Source organism: Globicephala melas, chromosome 7, assembly GCF_963455315.2.
Source record: "Globicephala melas chromosome 7, mGloMel1.2, whole genome shotgun sequence".
In the NCBI taxonomy this organism is placed as follows: Eukaryota; Metazoa; Chordata; class Mammalia; order Artiodactyla; family Delphinidae; genus Globicephala; species Globicephala melas.
The window spans coordinates 44,487,548-44,505,458 of NC_083320.1; the positions used below are offsets into that span (position 1 = coordinate 44,487,548).

The 17,911-nt window shown below is 40.5% G+C and overlaps 1 protein-coding gene across 4 annotated transcripts in view; it reads left to right on the plus strand.

The window, feature by feature from the left end:
* Positions 1-17,911, plus strand: part of SLC40A1 (solute carrier family 40 member 1) — a 122,656-nt gene that overhangs the window by 82,981 nt on the left and 21,764 nt on the right. For 3 of the 4 annotated variants that reach the window (XM_060302155.2, XM_060302156.2, XM_060302154.2), the window contains exons 5-6: positions 14,078-14,259; positions 14,750-14,817. In XM_060302155.2, the coding sequence (XP_060158138.1) occupies positions 14,217-14,259; positions 14,750-14,817 (111 nt within the window). In that variant the 5' untranslated portion in view covers positions 14,078-14,216. Of the gene's footprint in view, positions 1-11,337; positions 11,356-14,077; positions 14,260-14,749; positions 14,818-17,911 lie in introns of those variants that run through there. The other variant, XM_030847727.3, reaches the window with a different exon arrangement.

Genomic DNA, 17,911 nt, shown 5'->3' on the forward strand with positions numbered 1-17,911 from the left:
CTCAGGTGGCATTCTTCTTCTTGTGTGTCTATGTCCAAATTTACCCTTTTTATAAGGATACCAGTTATATTGGATTAAGGGCCTACTCTACTCCAGTATGACCTCATCTTAATTACATTTGCAATAACCCTATTCCAAAAAAGGTCACATTTTGAGGTACTGGGGATTAGCACTTCAACATAGGAATTTTGCAGGGGGGGGTGGTGCGGGGCAGGACGACAGTTCAACCCATAGCAATCATGATCCTCAGATCCCATTTATAAATGCTCACATGCAATGGGACCTGTTCCTTGGGTTTGTGCCTTACTTAAAAACTATATAAAGAAAAATTCACCAACCAAAAATAAACAAATGAACCCACCCACTGCCAGCCAGGGATTTTAAAGCTCAGTTGACAAGTTGATTGAGATAGACGTCATTTTATAAGCACAGGTTCAGAAATGACATTCTCTTACGTTCTTACAAGGATCTAACACCCATTACGTTGTAGTGTGAAAAATAAGTTCTAAAAAAAGAATGAGTAAACAGATAAAAGAGAAAAGAACCAAATTTGAAATTTTTCAGATTTTATATAATCTACTTGCTAGGAAACTATAGGAGTGCCACCCATCCTGTATTCTGTGGAATTGTTCCAGTCTTACCATGAAAATCTTTTTTTTTTTTTTTTTTTTTTGTGGTACGCGGGCCTCTCACTGCTGTGGCCTCTCCCGTTGCGGAGCACAGGCTCCGGACGCGCAGGCTCAGCGGCCATGGCTCACGGGCCTAGCCGCTCTGCGGCATGTGGGATCCTCCCGGACCGGGGCACGAACCCGTGTCCCCTGCATCGGCAGGCGGACTCCCAACCACTGCGCCACCAGGGAAGCCCATCCACGAAAATCTTATATTTTGTAAACTTAACTTTCATATCTGAAAAGTTTCTGATAACTTTCATATCTTAACGTTCATATCTAGTGCATGCTTAGTATGTACTGGAGTGGTAAAACAAGTCAATGGTTGATGATGACTTATATTACTACCTCCTTTTTGCCTGGCACATAGTGTAAAAAGTGTGGAAGGTCTACTGATGAATAACTGAAGATATTTTTAGTAGTTGCCTTTTACAGCATATAACATTTAAAAGTAAATAACCTTGAATTGGCTATTTTTTTTAAAAGGTAGAGATGAGATGAGTGTTTTGGTTCGATAGCCAGGCTTACTCTGATATATGTCTGTTTTTAATAAAATTTAAATACAGATACATTTGGAAGCACAGTTATAATGGGAAATTAACAAATTAAGTTTTTTTATCCTTTTATCCAATTTATAATCTTTAACACTCATTAAAAATTACTGGAAACAGGTGGGTTTTTTTTTTCCTGAGGAGACATCTTACTCTGAGACATCTTACTATAACACAGGCAATTTTTAGTATTTTTGATGTTTGATACCTATCACCTAAAACAGTGTATCTGAAAACTATGCAACATTTTTCTCACTAGTAATAATAGTCTGGAGAATCTCACAAAGCAGTAAAACCCTATTAAGTCATAGCTACTACATGGACTACTAATTTCTAAAACTCTGTACTTTTTGGTTTAAACTGAAAACAGTATTTTGAGACCAAGCTTGTATTTTCATAAACAGTTTAACTAAATTAAATTTCAAAAGGTTGGATTCCACTTTTTTGAGGACTTCTATGATACTGTATACTAGATATAGTATCTAAAGCTTCTACGATACTAGAAAACTGTTTGAATTTTTCACCTTTTGATTCATGATTTTATTCTCGTGGTCACTGATTAGTAGGGCAAACACAAACTCAAGATATTCTTATGCTCACAATAAAAGACAAGTTTTCAGAATCAGTTCAGATCTTAATTTATTTCTATTTGTTGGAATAGATTTCATTCCCTTTATGAAGGCAAAAAGCCATTGAAATACACTTCTTCAGAAATACTAGCAATATCACAGGTACTGATGAAAAATCTGAAGGATTATTAGTTCCTTTTCTTTGAATTATACACAGCATTTTAATTAAATTATGTAATTAACATTAACAAATTAATTAAAATTGCCTTAATTTTCCATTCAGCTCTATCAGTGGTAACTAAAAGCACCAATTTTATGTCTACTTATAGCCAAGGAATATCAACAAAACACTGAGTTTTAACAAGCCCTGAAAATGGTTCTGATACTACAGTAATTTTGAGGATAGCAAAAGCCATTTTCATCCTATTTCTTTTTCCTTGCTCACAGAATCCCTATTTAGATATTAGTTGGAGATCCAATGATCTCAGGGAAAGTGGTTCTAGTTTCTGGCCTAGGAGTGAGCAGGAAACTCAGTTCTGACCAATGGAGTATAAGGGGCAATTCCCTAGGGGTCTCCTGTGGAATATTTTCCTCTCTGATAAGAGACAGGGTACTCAGAGAAGCTCTCTGCCCTGTACCATTGGCTACATCTGTTCTTGAACATGGTCATGCGAGGACATGATGCTTGGGACTCCTCCAACAATCTTGCCAGCCAGAAAAGTCCAAGAGACTCTCAGAGACTCTAAACCTGACATCATAGGGCCGCTGAGCCAACATACCTGCAACAACTTTTCTCCAAACTGTAGGGGGGAAAATACCTCATTTATTTAAGCCAATATTGGGTAGTATTCTGAGTATTTTGACTTGGCAGCTGAAAGCATTACTAACTGATATAACCAGGCATTTGTAACATACAGTACATTACCAAAGCATACACATGGGATTCTTAATGGCATCCATTTGCCCATTCATTCATTCATTCCATCAACAAACATTTCTTAAGCAGCTGCCATGTGATAATCACTGTGCTAGACACCAGAAACACAATGTTAAGCAAGACAGACACGTCTTCCTGCAGTTTGGGTGAAATGGCATGAGTTATTCAACTCAGTGGCTAACGTATAAACCGCCCTTCTCACCCCTGCTTTTAGGACAGGTTGTGTGTATGTGTTTTACACCCCAGTTCCTGTTTGTGAAGTTATCCAGGAAGTTTGGCCAGTCAGCACTACCCAGTTCCTTAAAAGATCAGGAGGAAGCTTGGTCCAAAATTTTTCAACAATTTCTAACCCCTAAATTAGGACTTTAATATGTAAACATGAAGATTTAAAGGAGGAATGATTGAAGACAATGAAATTATAGAGGATGGAGATCAAGTGAGCATGAACTTAAGAACTTTTGGGGACTCTAATCAGGGTTCTTTTCTGAAAGTTTGAAAATGAACTTTTAAAGCAAATAAAATACTGAGTGTAAACAAATGGAGTATTTTTTCAGATAGGGAGTGATGATAAATTCATGTTACAAAATCAAAACACAGATTGAGGAAATGTGGAGACCAGTGAAGAGATGGATCTAACAGGTTTCTAAGGTGTCTGTCTCTAAGTTCTGATGAAGTAATTGAGGCTCACCATGTACCAGGCAGTATGTCTGTTGCATCTCATTTATGCCCTACGTTGACTATGGAAAGAGACATTACTGTCTCCATTTTACCAAAAAGGAAGCTGAGGGTCCAGAGAGTTAGGTAACCTCATCACATAGTTAATAAGAAGTAGAGTTGACTGAACTCAGGTTTGTCTAGTGTGGAACAGCGTGTCCTCCTGCTATGCCTTACTACTTCCTTAAAGACAAAGAGGCAAGCCACTATCATCTTCTACAAATTATCCTTTTGTCCCAAAGTTGGAGACTGAATCTTGGATCCATGGACCATTAGGTTAATTCCATCTGGCATTTAGAGTCTTGTTCTTGGGAATAGTTTAAAAAACAGTGTCTAACTTCTTAACAGCAGAGCCAGCAATTAAAATTTAAGTTCAAAGATCTGGACTAAATATCAGAAGGATCTTCTTTCCTCTTTTAATTTCAAAATAAATGGATTTCAGTAGAGATGTTTCCTTTCCCTTGAGGAGGTGATAGTTATACAGGGATAAGTTGAACAGTATTTATACCCAGAGTTGACCTGGACATATATAGACAAAGGGAAATTTATCAGAGAAATGTTTTGACCGGTAATCCTTATAAACACCCCAGAAATGGTTACCCACTCTTTTGTTTGTTGAGCCATCAGTTTATATATAAGGCTAGACTTTCAGGTTTAGTTGTGTAAGCCTAACTGTCTTTTTACAGACATGAAAGTATTTTGAACTGGAAGTATCAAAACAACTATTATGATCTTTTTCTACATGAAGATAATAGCTACTTAATTTGACCAAAAGGCATAGTTAGGGAACTTCTGGGACTTTTGTCCCATGGGGTCTTTATATACTATTATGGTTTGCAAAGCAGTTTGGAACAAATGGCATTGATGAGCCAAGCAGTCTCTGAAATAGTGAACAGGAGAAATCAGGAGAGTTGTCATATATTGGGTTGGCCAAAAAGTGTCTTTGGTTTTTTTAAGTAAAAATAAAAGACACATTTTTCATTTTCACCAAGAACTTTATTTAACAACGGATTCACCCTTTTGTTCCACTACCTTCTGCCATTTTTCAGGCAACTTCATTATTCCATCTTCCCAAAACTTTTTATCGTTTTGAGCAAAGAACTGTTCCAGGTGCCTTTTGCAGTCTTCCAGAGAATTGAAATTTTTTTCATTAAAAGAATTTTGTAAAGACTGAAATAAATGGAAATCCGAAGGTGCAATGTCTGGTGAATGCGGCGGATGAATCAGAGCTTCCCAGCCAAGCAGTGACGGTTTTTGCCTGGTCATCAAAGAAACATGCGGTGTTGTGTTATCCTGATGGAAGATTATGTGTTTTCTGTTGAGTAATTCTGGTTGCTTTTCATCGAGTGCCACTTTCAGTTGGTCTAATTGGGAGCAGTACTTGTTGGAATTAAACGTTTCATTTTCCGGAAGGAGCTCATAATAAAGGACTCCCGTCCAATCCCACCATATACACAACATCACCTTCTTTGGATGAAAACCGGCCTTTGGTGTGGTTGGTGGTGGTTCATTTTGCTTGCCCCATGATCTCTTCCGTTCCACATTATTGTACAGTATCCACTTTTCATCTCCCATCACAATTTGTTTTTAAAATGGAATGTTTTCATTACGTTTAAGTAGAGAATCACATGCGGAAATACGGTCAAGAAGTTTTCTCTTGCTTAACTTATGTGGAACCCAAACATCAAAGCGATTCACATAACCAGGCTGGGGCAAATGACTTTCAAAGCTTGATTTGGATGTTCTGAGTATGTCAGCTATCTCCCGTTGGTATAACATTGATTGTTCTCAATTAATGTCTCGATTTGATCGCTATCAACTTCAGCTTGTCTACCCGACTGTGGAGCATTGTCCAGCGAGAAATCTCTAGCACGAAACTTCACAGACCACTTTTGACACATTCCGTCAGTCACAGCACCTTCTCCATACACTGCACAAATCTTTTTTTGCATTTCAGTTGTGTTTTTATCTTTCTTGAAACAATAAAGCATAATATGCCGAAAATGTTGCTTTTTTCTTCCATCTTCAGTATTGAAATGGCTACACAAAAATTCACCAATTTTGATAAGTCTTTTTTTAAAATGCACACTGATATGACAGCTGTCACATACAATCTAACAAAATTGTTTCGAATGAAGTTAACGACAATTAAGTGCTACTTTATCCATCTTACAGAAAAAAAACAAATGAACCTTTTGGCCCACCCAATACTTTTACTTTAAAAAGTGTCAACAGTTTGAAAGAGAAAATATGCCAGATTTTCCCTGGGGCCATATAGCACAATCAAATAAAGATAAATACCAATGTAATATAATTCATGAGATTTCAGTGAGGAATTATTTCCTAAGTATTTATTCATCAGCTTAGTATAAGCTCACAATAGGTAAATGAATACACTTAATTTGCTATGATTACAGTCTTGTTTGAGCTGGTCAACTACTTAATGAGACTTTTTTTTTCAGTAGACTGAAGAGATTCCTATGACACAAATTTGAACCTTTCCTAAACCATTTTATCCTTATTGTTCGACTTTAGTGTAGATGGTCCACCCTATGAAGAGGTGACACAATTAATCATCATTCTACATCAGTCCACTTTACCTTAAAGGGCAATCCATTGCTCATACAAAGAAAAACAAATTAGGCATGTCTAAGTAATCGATACTAAGAAGAAACAACTAAACTCATTTAATGATACCTAGATTCTCATAAACTGATAATTGTGGCCTAGGTGTTTTTCATTTGCAGTTTCAAATTAGTCAAAACATTAATGTCTTCTAATGTGACTTCTTAGGGATGCATCTTAATGCTAAGAACACAAAGTAAATTACTAAAAGTACATACCTTGTGACCACAAGAAATGGGATGCTGAGCTTGCCACAGCACAGTAATTGGCCATTAATGTCTATCAGAAGGAAAGGGTGGGGATGGAAAAGGGAAGACTCACAGTCAGTGTTGACGGAGGGTCAGGTGAAACTAAGAAAACAATCCTTGAAGAAGCTGAAGTCAGCCTAAGCCGGACTTCCAAAATCAAATGAAAACTAAAAGTTCAAGGACCCATTCTTTGAGAGTGATAGCCTTGAAAATATTTTTGTCCACCAGTTCTAGCAGCATATTTTATATATTTTTGAAAACCAATCTTCACATGTAAATGCAATGTTCCTCAGGAAGCAAAACTTCAAATACCCATTGTTACATTTCAGATAGCTGATGGACTAAACAATTCAAAAAAAAAATTAATTAAGTGAAGAGCACCAAAAGAGTTACCAAACTAAGGTCTCTTACTTGGTGATATTATTTCTAGCTTATGAATATTTGGACCTAGTAGATAAATAAAGTAGTCTACAAATAAACATGGATCATATGTTCCTTTAATGAATACCTCAAAATTCCCCAGAGGTATGATAATGAAATCAATTCAAGTGAAATATCAAAGATAGAAAACTAGGGCTTCCCTGGTGGCGCAGTGGTTGAGAGTCCGCCTGCCGATGCAGGGGACGCGGGTTCGTGCCGGGTCCGGGAAGACCCCACGTGCCGCGGAGCGGCTGGGCCCGTGAGCCATGGCCGCTGAGCCTGCACGTCCGGAGTCTGTGCTCCACAACGGAAGAGGCCACAACAGTGAAAGGCCCGCGTACCGCAAAAAAAAAAAAAAAAAAAGAAAACTATCATCCATTTTCCTCTTAAAAAATAATACCATATATGTGGCAGAAAAATTTATTGAGATTTATTTTAAACGCACTATTGCAACTCAAGAGTTTTTAAAAGCTTTATTAATTAGTATTTTATGGATCATTGTCCTTGAAGGTAATTTACAGTTAGTCCTGTTCAAAGGTTGAAGAGGCATAAACTGATAAAAGGAAACGTTCCTGTGGTTGAAGGAATTAAACCACAGAAAGTTTAATCTTTTTGTTTCTGGATATATAGGAAATACATGCTCATTATAAAAGTATGTAAGTAATTACATGCTCATTATATGGAAAATTATTGAGAGGAAAATAAAAATCACTAAAGCTAACTGCTGTTATTGAATCACAGACAATTTTGATGAATTTGATCTCAGAGATCAATTAAAGCACTCATTTACAAATAAGAAAACAGACCTTAGATAGAGGTAAAGTAAGTTGCCCGAGGACACAAAGCTGCTATTAGCAACTTTGTCTTCTGATGTCTAATCGGAACCTTGTTTCTGACGTACCATGCTGCCTACTCTCTTCCTCCCTTTGTTCACTTTTATCTTCAGCCCCTTAAGTTCTCCTTAACCCAGTCCCCTTTCCAAACCCATGATATCCTTCATTACAAGCCCCCATCACTCAAAACTTTTCCTACTTCCAGAGGGACATGTACAGTGTGTGTGTGTGTGTGTGTGTGTACATAGGCAATGGACTTCTGGGATTGACTTGATGTATGACGTCCATGATCACTGAGATCAAAAACCTTCTGCAGTTATTAGAGGATTAAGTAAGAAAACATCAAAGCACATTGTAGACTAAAGAGACCTATGCAAATATTATTATTCCCCTAGGTAGAACATTTTCTAAATATGAAAAATTATTCTCAAAAATGCATTTCTTCTGACACTATAGAAAAACCCCAATCTCCTATACCTGATACTGAATCTGTATCTATGTTGCTTTCCAAGTAGCTTAAAAATAACCTCTTTAATCATGTAAAATCTATACTGATTAAGCCCCCTTTTAAAATTCCATTTCCCTTCACAGTTCCAAGAAACTCCTTTAGACTATTTTTGAAATAACAAAACATTTTTATAAAGCCCTGACTTTCAATACTGATTACAAAATTCAGCAGTACGCAGTCTAAAAATAAAAACGGAACCCCCCCAAATATTTTATTTTTATTTTAGTCTCCCCTTTTCATGCCTAAAAGTATAAAACTGAGCTTTTCACCAACCTATTTAATGTTATTTTATCCATCTTATAGCCACACAGTGCTCTGAAAGGGGGGCTGTACTATCAGCTGGACTTGGGCAATGGGCACCATGCGAAAGGAATCCAACAGCTCCTGGTATTAGGCGGTTCACACCCCACCAAAGAGATGGAATTACCCCCAATTCACCCCCCCCCCACACACACACACAGTTTTACAGTGGCCTCCACCATCAATGCTTAGTTCTAAGTCTCTACTGGTGCCTGAGTCCCCATCATCTCTAAGGGAGCCAAAAAGAAGAAAAAGGCCTATTTATGCTTATTGGCATCACCTGTGTTGTCCCAAGCTTATTAGGAGGTGACAGGAAGAATAACAAAGTGGAAAGAGCAAGGGCTTTGCAATCAGTCAAGTCTAGGCTTGAACCCTAGCTCTACCCCTCTCTAACTGAGTGACCTTAGGTGAGTTATTTAACCTCTCCGAGTCTCCAGTTTCTTTATGTGTACGATGGGAATAACAATAGTATTACTTCATAGGGGTGTTGTGAAGATGAGACAAGATAATATCTCATAAGCCCCTTGTTTAATATCTGCCACGGTGCTCCACATACATGGCGCCTTTTGTTATACATGCAGCTCAATGCAGATAACAACGCAGTGAAACTTTTCTGGCAGACATCCTTGGGAGGACCTTCTTATTGTATTTTATTCTTTCTTTCTTTATTTATTTTTTTAAATAAATTTATTTTATTTATTTTTGGCTGTGTTGGGTCTTCGCGGCTGTGCGCGGGCTTTCTCTAGTTGTGGCAAGCAGAGGCTACTCTTTGTTGCGGTGCACGGGCTTCTCATTGCGGTGGCTTCTCTTGTTGCGGAGCACGGGCTCTAGGCACACGGGCTTCAGTAGCTGTGGCACGTGGGCTCAGTAGTTGTGGCTCGCAGGCTCTAGAGTGCAGGCTCAGTAGTTGTGGCACATGGGCTTAGTTGCTCCGCGGCATGTGGGATCTTCCCGGACCAGGGCTCGAACCCGTGTTCCCTGCATCGGCAGGCGGACTCTCAACCACTGCGCCACCGGGGAAGCCCCTGTATTTTAAATTATCCTTAAATGATGAAATAATAACTCTGGTCAGTATTTTCTAATTGCATCAAAAAAGAGCGCTGTGTCCAGGGCGCATGATAAAGGTCTTCTTTATCATATTAGGGTCTTCCGTATTACGGGGTCTGTGTGTGCACAAATTCAAGGGACCCAAGATGAGACATACCATTAGTCAGGATTTTATGGCTGTGAGACACCATTATCTTTTACTATGCTGCACTCATAATTGACATGTTCTAACAATTGGGCATCTTACGAAACTCTTAAGGAACAAATTAACAGTATGAAAATAGTATTTGCTGAAACAAACAAACAAAATAGAAGAGCAGGACAACGATCACATCAGTAAAAGATTGGAGTGAGGAGGGGGCTGGAAAACAGGGACTCTTGCACTGGACACATGGACTGTGTCACAAAGGGAACATTAAGGAACTGAAATTTTTGCTAAGAGTCCAGAATGCAAGCGTCATGCATAAGTGTATGGCCAGCTTAGTGGGAATCATCTTCAAGGTGCTGCTTAGAAACAGGGATGCAGTGTGGAGTGTCTGAGACAGATGATTAAGGATATGAGCGTGTGTGACCCGGGAACTCTGCTCAGATGGGTGAGGCCCTCCGTGCTGTGAGGGGCTTGCAAGCAAATGGTGCAATTGAAACGGGCTCCAAGAAGATCAATTAAAATCTTGAGAAATCAGAGAAATCCATCCCTGTTTTTTTAGCCTGAGGAAGGCAAGGCTGGGTAAGGCCAATCAAGGTTTGGAGAATGTGAAGGTAATATTGTGGTGATGCTAAGTGTCTGCCTTCTGTTTCTAAAGACAGCATACAAGAGAATGGGCCTTACATTGTAACATGAGAGAATTAGATTAGACAGCAAAAGAAACTACATATGGCAAAAGTTGAGAGACTGAAACATTTATTAAATGAAATTTGTAGGTATTTTCTGGCTGCACGTGGAGAAACTAAACAGTAAATTTTGTGCCATGATTTTTGAGTTTTCAGTGAGTGTGATGGACCAGATATCTCTTTTCCTCTTTCCAAATCCTTTCTTTTTTTAAGATTTTCTATCTACATTTATCCCAATGAATACTACTACTGAAAAATGGCGAACTTTCCATATATGAATACATTTATTTTTTTAAGAAATTGAGGTAAACTTCACATAACATAAAATTCACCATTTGAAAGTATACATTTCAGTAATTTTTAGTACATGCACAATGTTGTACAACCATCACCACTACCTAGTTCCAGAACATTTTCATCACACCAGAAGGAAACCCCACACCCATTAAGCAGTCTCTACCCATTCTCCTCTTCCCCAAACCCCAGCGCCTGACAGCCACTCATGCTTTCTGTCTCTATGGATTTGCCTTAGGAATATATTTCTTTTGGAATCTTCTGAATTCTGCATTTAATTTTACAACTAGAGGCTGCAGACTACTGAGTGTATCTCTGTGTGTGTATGAGAGAGACAGAGAGAGGGAAATGGAGAGAAAGGGAGAGAGACGGAGAGAGAGATGAGAGGTCAGCATTCATGAGAACCTTTGCAAGGTCAAATCTATTTGAAATATTCAAACAAAATGCAAACGTAGAAGGATACTTATTTTTCAATTAGATGTCCATAACTTAAATTAGATGTCTGAAGGTAAATTTCTCAAGGATCCAGTAAACTACAGGTTGGAGAATCGTCAAACAGTTCTTGAGATATGCCTGCAGCACTGAGAAAGGCTTTTGAATGGCAACGTGGCTTTATCACTCCTATTTTAGGCTAAAAAGTTTCAGACCCAACAGAAGCTCTGTCCTGGATCTGAGCTCTTCCTGTAATAGCTGATGATAACCCTATTATTTTTCTTTAGAGCAGTGTAGTGGTGTCCATTGCTTAATCCGCATTTATTTGTCCTGGTGAGCACATCAGATACAGCAGAGGAAACTTAGGATGCCTGATGGGTAAGTGAAAAAGCAACTTAAAAATGAAATAATAAACCTCTTTTATTTTGCAACCATAAATACTTATTAATTTTAAATTAAAATGCACATTTTATTCTGGCTGTAATTTTTAAAAAGTTAGTTAACCTATTTAACTTAAAAACTTGGAGAATGAACTAGAAAATGGTTTTTAGGGCATCTTTTTTTTTGTAAACTGATTTAAAACTTGCATGGCTTCCTTAGTTATGATTACATTGACGGGAAGGTTGTGTTGTCTGAGTTCTGGAAAAAATACATATGACTTTTGAAAGTAATCTTAATTTTCAGCCAGCCAAGTCATTCCTCAGAAGGAGGAATAGCCAGTTGGGTCTTGTGATTTAAGTGGTGCTTTGTAATCTAGACTGTCAAGGCCAGGAGATTACTGTCATTTTGCATTTTGCGTGTATTTTGAGGATTTTTTATTCCATTTTCATTTTCAATTCCTTTCCATTTTATAAGCCCCAACTAATATATCTTGACTTTTCCCATTAATAAGGACTTAGGATTCCCCTGCCAAAGCGCAAACACATTACTAGGTTTGGTGTTATGGATCTTGCTTGTTTTCTTTCCAAATTTTCTTTTCCACAAGCTTCACTATAGTCTCCCACCTGTTCTTTTTGCCGCCATTCTCTCAGTTTTGGCTTCTGAGGACTCCTTGGTGACAATGGAAAACAGAGTCTCCACAGTACATTTCGAGATATACATGACTTAGCTACTATTCCCACAAACATTTCTCAGACAGTGTGGACCGGAAGACATTTTTTTTTAACGAACTGAATCTCCCTTAAGCTACCTGGAAGTTGGAGGCAGCACAGCGCTCCCCTTATGGCAAGTAAAAATTAATGTAAAGCGCTTGGAGGTCCTTGTTGCTGAGATATTCTGTGGCAAATATTATCTTCTGTGCCTTGCTTGAGGACCTGTCCACAAAATTCATCTCCAGTAAGAGGTTGCCATAATGTGGAGGGGTTTGATTCCTCTGTTCCCTCCTTCTGCAGGTGCCTCATATGAGTGTGCCTTGGTTTACTTCTCAAGGACATGTGGCTACATGACCCTGTTCTCCAACTTCAGACAACAAACCAAACTTCTCCAGGAGAGAAGAGAAAGGACTTGAAAGTGTTTTGAAAGAAAGGAAAAAAAAAAAAAGAAGGCTTGAAAAGGACAAAGGCAGTTAACAGCAGTACCTAAACTGTAAATCCCCTATCTCTGACCTCCAGACCACATCCCAACTGAATCCAGCTGCACCCCGCCCCTCGAACTCTGCGGCTCCTAATTGCCAGTCTAGATAACAGGGCATATATTCCCGTGTGTCTCCTTTCACTACTGGGTGTCAGTCCGGCCTGTGCTCAGGGTGTGGAATCTCGTTGGAGTTTCAATGTGTAGGATCCAGTCCCCCGGTTTTGAGGAGATTGAGAAGGGTAAGGTAACCAGGGGGCTATAGGGACTCCAGGGGTTCTGGCACAGAGGTGGTAGGGGTGGAGGTGGAAGAGTCAAGGAAGGTTCAAGTCTGGTGTTCTTCAGAGTCATTCACTGGCCCCTCCGGGAGGCCACCGAATGGCTTTATCTGGACAGGGACACAACTGGGATAACCGGTATTCCTGGTAACTGCCTGTGCTATACTAAGCCACTTGGAGGAGAGGTGGGGAAGGGACGCGTGGGTGCGGGCGAGGGCCAGAGGGCGCTGAGAGAGAAGGAAGGTTGGTAAAGGAAACGCTTGGGCTGCTTCCTCCTGGTTGCATCTTCAGGAAGGATTTGGAGACCCTAGCTCTGGGCTAGAGCTGGGTGCCTGAGTCGCTGCGGGACTTAACCTTTCCAAGGTTCCGTTTACTCCTCTGAAGAGGGCTGTACTCTGATCTTTGCGCCCCTTCCTGCCCTTTGATTCTAGCTCTTTGAGGGAAGCCCCGCTATGCAGTCCTGGGAAGAAAAGACATTCTCTGCCGCAGGCGGGCCGGAATGGGAAGGCCAGGAAAGCGGCCACTGTGACACGGATTATATTTATTTAGATACCTATATTAAAAATGATTTTCGTTAACAAAACAAAAAAAAAGTATGTTCCCCCACCCCCAAGCCTGGGCTGGTGCTTTGCACGACGACCGTTGGCGGCCGCCCTCTCCCCGACTGGCCAGGCAGCTGGTGCAAAGAAGCGCGGCTCGGCCCCGGCCTTGCCGCTCGCCTCTCCCCGCCGCCCCGCCGGCTGGGCGCGCGGTCCTGCCCTTCCCGGCCGCCCGACCTCCCCGATCTCTTTTCGCGGCCTCCCGGAGGGCGGAAAACCCGGCGAGCAGAGTTCGTCCGGCGACGGTCCCCGCAGGCTCGCGGGTTGCTCGCGGCCAGTCGGACCCTTGCGCCGCGGGCGGGCGGCGACTCCTGGCAAGGGCGTGGAGGGCGGCAGGGCCCCTGGCCTCGCGCTGCGAGGACGCCCAGATGGCCCTGAGAGGGAGGGGCGGCCCGAGCGGCGGCGGCCGGAGCTCCGCCCCAGGCCTCGTATAAGGGCCGGCCTGAGCCGGGCCCGCGGCGGCGGCGGCGGCGGTGGCGGCAGCACAAACAGGGCACCCGACGCAGCTCGGCCGGCCTGTTGAGCCTTCCCACCCGCTTCCATAAGGCTTTGCCTTTCCAACTTCAGCTACAGTGTTGGCTAAGTTTGGAAGGAAGACCAAAAGAAGACCCCCGGGCCGTTTTCCTTTTGTTTTTTTGTGTTTTTTTGGTATAGTCGTCGTCGGAGGCTTTTTGCACAGAGCTGTTGTGTTTTCAACGGTGCTCTCTTCAGTTCCTTGCACTCCTCTTAACAAGCACCTCAGCAGGAGCGGCAGCCGTAGCAGCAGAAGAGCAAGCGGGGGGCGCCTGGTGTCATGACCAGGGCAAGAGAGCAAAACCGCCTGGGAAGATGCTGTGGTGAGTGGACCGAACGCATGTGGTAGAAACAGGTTGCGCAGTGGAGACCGGCACCTCCACGCAGGTTTTGGAGGAATGTGGCTCAGCTGTTAACCAGTGTGATTAGTAGCTCGTTCGACTCATATTTTGTTGGGGGTTAAGGAAGAAAGGCATTTCAAGGTATGGGGAAAGGGGCGTGCACACAGGCAAGGATGGAGAAGTAGACTGGGTAGTTTGGATTATCTTGTCAAAAATAAAATGGAGTTAAAGAATGTTGAAACAAGAGCTTTTTTCACTGTATGTGAAGTTATGCAGTTATTGACCAAGAGGTCGTGCTGAATTTTTCATCGACCCATCAATTTCTAGGTGACTTGATGAAATGTACATGGTTTGCCCCACAAAGTAGTTTTTAATAATTATGTTTAATAAGGACAAATGAGTAAGCATTCCAATCTCAGCTCACTCAAGTGACTAAATACGCTTTTTATCTGCCTACTGTGTGTCTTTGCAGGATCCTTAGCAAACTACCTGACCTCTGCAAAATTCCTTCTCTACCTTGGTCATTCTCTATCTACATGGGTAAGTGAAAATCTACAGTAATTCTTACAACATGCTTGCACAATTTCTTGTTGCCTCTCATTTGGGCCAGTTGTATTAAGCCATCTTGCAGTTTTGTCATGCAGCTAAAGAAATAAATCAACCAAACATACATGCTCTAACAAAAAAGTTATTTTCACCAAAGATATTTTCCCATAGGTGTTAGTAAATGCTATTAATTATTGAGCTATCATACTTTATGTAGACTGGCAGCTATCCAAAAACAGGATTAACAAGGACAGGACTATTTGCATTGTTTGTAAATTGTATTTTGCATTACAAGGGTTAATAAATGGTAATATCTGCTACTAAGAATGGATGGATGTCTCACGGACCTTCTATTTTTTCACATTTTAAGATATTTCTCTGTTTTCTTCTTTTGTTAAAATTATAAGTTCCAGCCTACTGTGCTATGAAAATACAGTAGAATAGGGGAGTGACTGAGTTAGGCTAAAAATAGCATTCTAAGGTTAATTTAAATATAATTGACCCCAAGAACAAATATCTGAGTGGTGTAAATTCTGGTCTTTTAAAATGTTATCTGTAGCTAGATATGTGTGGGACATCTCAGTCTATCTTAAAAACCATCATCCAACGAAAATCAGCAACTGACTCATAAGTCTCCCTCTGACTTCTTCCATGGTCTTGGAAGAGTCCCAGTGTTTCTGTGGGCTTGGATTCCTCCATCAACACTCCTCAACCCAAAAGAATAATCCCCAGGGGATGCTAGATGTGTATTTAATTAATGATGATTAGAATCTTTTAAATTAAACAATTGGTCTTACTGTTTAAAAGCAATAAACCTGTGTAAATTCTATTCATGCCTCATGTATGATATTTAATTTAAAAGAACCGTAAGTAAGGGGAAAGAATTTTGAGAGTAAATTTTGTGACTGTTATTTTCTTTTTAAACTGGAAACTTCTTTTGGATCGTTCTTAAGACATGAATGCAAACTATTGTATGAGGAAATCTGTACCCATGCCCTTGGGAAATTATTAAGCTAAGTTATCAGCTCTTCAAGAAATAGCAGTTCAAAGATGGCTTTTTTAGAAAGGCCAGCTTCTTTCTCCCCAGAGGCTTAGACAGGGATGACTCTGAAAATACATGTAAACAAGGTGGACTTGGCGTGAGTTTCATTTCCAATAACTGATGATTCTGAATAGAAATTGAGTGAAACTACCCCTAATTAATTTAAATCCAATTAAATTGTTCTTCCAATTTAATTCGGTAAGTATTAAGTATTTTAAAAAACCCAGTAAGTGATGGAGATAGTATCTGAAATTCTCACCTTGTGGTCTGGACCTATCTCTTAGGGGAAGAAGGTGCCTAACTTCCAAACACTGATTAAGTTTAAGGTTTATGCAACCTTTCGTTATTAGGTTGGCAGGTCAGATTTGCCAAAGGAGTGGAACTGTGGTTGTTCCAGGAGGATCTTTTTTGTCATGAATGGAAAACACAAGAAAAGTGACAGATGCTTACTCCAGTCTTACAGTAAATTGAGCAAAAGGAGTTCTTGTGGGAAACTTGGATTAAAACAAAACAAAACAAAACACAGCAATTGTAGTCGTGTAAGTTGTAGTGGATTTTCACTTATTGTGGAGGAGTGTAAAAGAGGACTGCTCTCTAATTCAATCTTTTGAGTTTTGTCTCCTGTTTGACACTTTGCCTGATTTTATTACAACAAAAGATGTCTGCTTATTTATTATATATGTATATACATACATGTGCATGCCTATCTAGGCATTACCCTACTGACTCTGCCGAGTCATGGTTTCCTATACACTTGAGTATAGAGGTGTTAGGGTAGAAGGTTATATTGCATTAGGTTTGTGTGAGGTTGAATACTTTTTATTTCTGACTTCATTTCTTTCTGCCAGTGGATCAATATATTTTACTCTCTACTACTGGAATACAAAGTATGGTAAGAAGTGGATCCTGTCATCAAGGAGCTTATAATATAATTCAGGTTGGGCTTTAAAAAAATATACCTAATTACAAAAGAATAACTAACAGTGTAAGGCAGTGAAAAAGGGTGGCCAGTGCTGATATCTTCTGCATTATGCTATGGACTGTCTCCATTTATACGCCATATGTCTGCATGGTGCCCGATCTTACTTCCTTGGGTTTCTCTCATAGGTCTTTAACTACTTCATGCAAAATGCCACCTTCCTGCCCCACCCTACTGCATTTTTCCTCATAGCATTTATACCACCTGACCTATTCTAGATTTGTTTTTGGTCTCTGTTCACTGGGATGCAAGCAGCATGAAAGCATGAATCTTGATTTTTGCGCACTGCTGAATCTCTAGTGCCTGCAGTATTGCTGAGTACATAGTAGCCTCTCAAAAAGTATTCAGTGCATTAATGACTGTGATCATTCATTCACAGACATTCATTTGGCCTTTGGCTCTCAGTGCACTGGAGGTAGATGAACATGTAAACAAATCTTCAAAGTATGATGAGAGCTTGTGGGTGGGCAGGAAATGGATGTTAGGAAGGAACGGCTGGGTGGGCCTGAGATTGCACTTAGTCAACCTTTACAGAGAGTTTACCTGATTCTTGGGCTTTGTGAGTGTAGAGTCTGTTACTTCTTAAAGCCTAAACCCTTTGGAAATTGGGGCAAGTGGAGCAGTTTTTGTTTATTTGTTTTTTAATTAATTTATTTTATTTTTGGCTGCACTGGGTCTTTGTTGCTGTGCACGGGCTTTCTCTAGTTGCGGCGAGGGGGGGCTACTCTTTGTAGCGATGCTCAGGCTTCTCATTGCAGTGGCTTCTCTTGTTGCAGAACACAGGCTCTAGGTGCGCAGGCTTCAGTAGTTGTGGCACGTGGACTCAGTAGTAGTGGCTTGTGGGAACACAGGCTTAGTTGCTCTGTGGCATGTGGGATCTTCCCGGACCAGGACTCAAACCTCTGTCCCCTGCATTGGCAGTTGGATTCTTAACCACTGAGCCAGCAGGGAAGTCCCAAGTGGAGCAGTTTTATTCCTGTCCATCAAGGAGGAGGCATGCCATACAGGGCATAAGCAAGAGAGAAAACTTTCATTTCGTAGCACTTGTTTCAAGTCCTGCTTTAAAG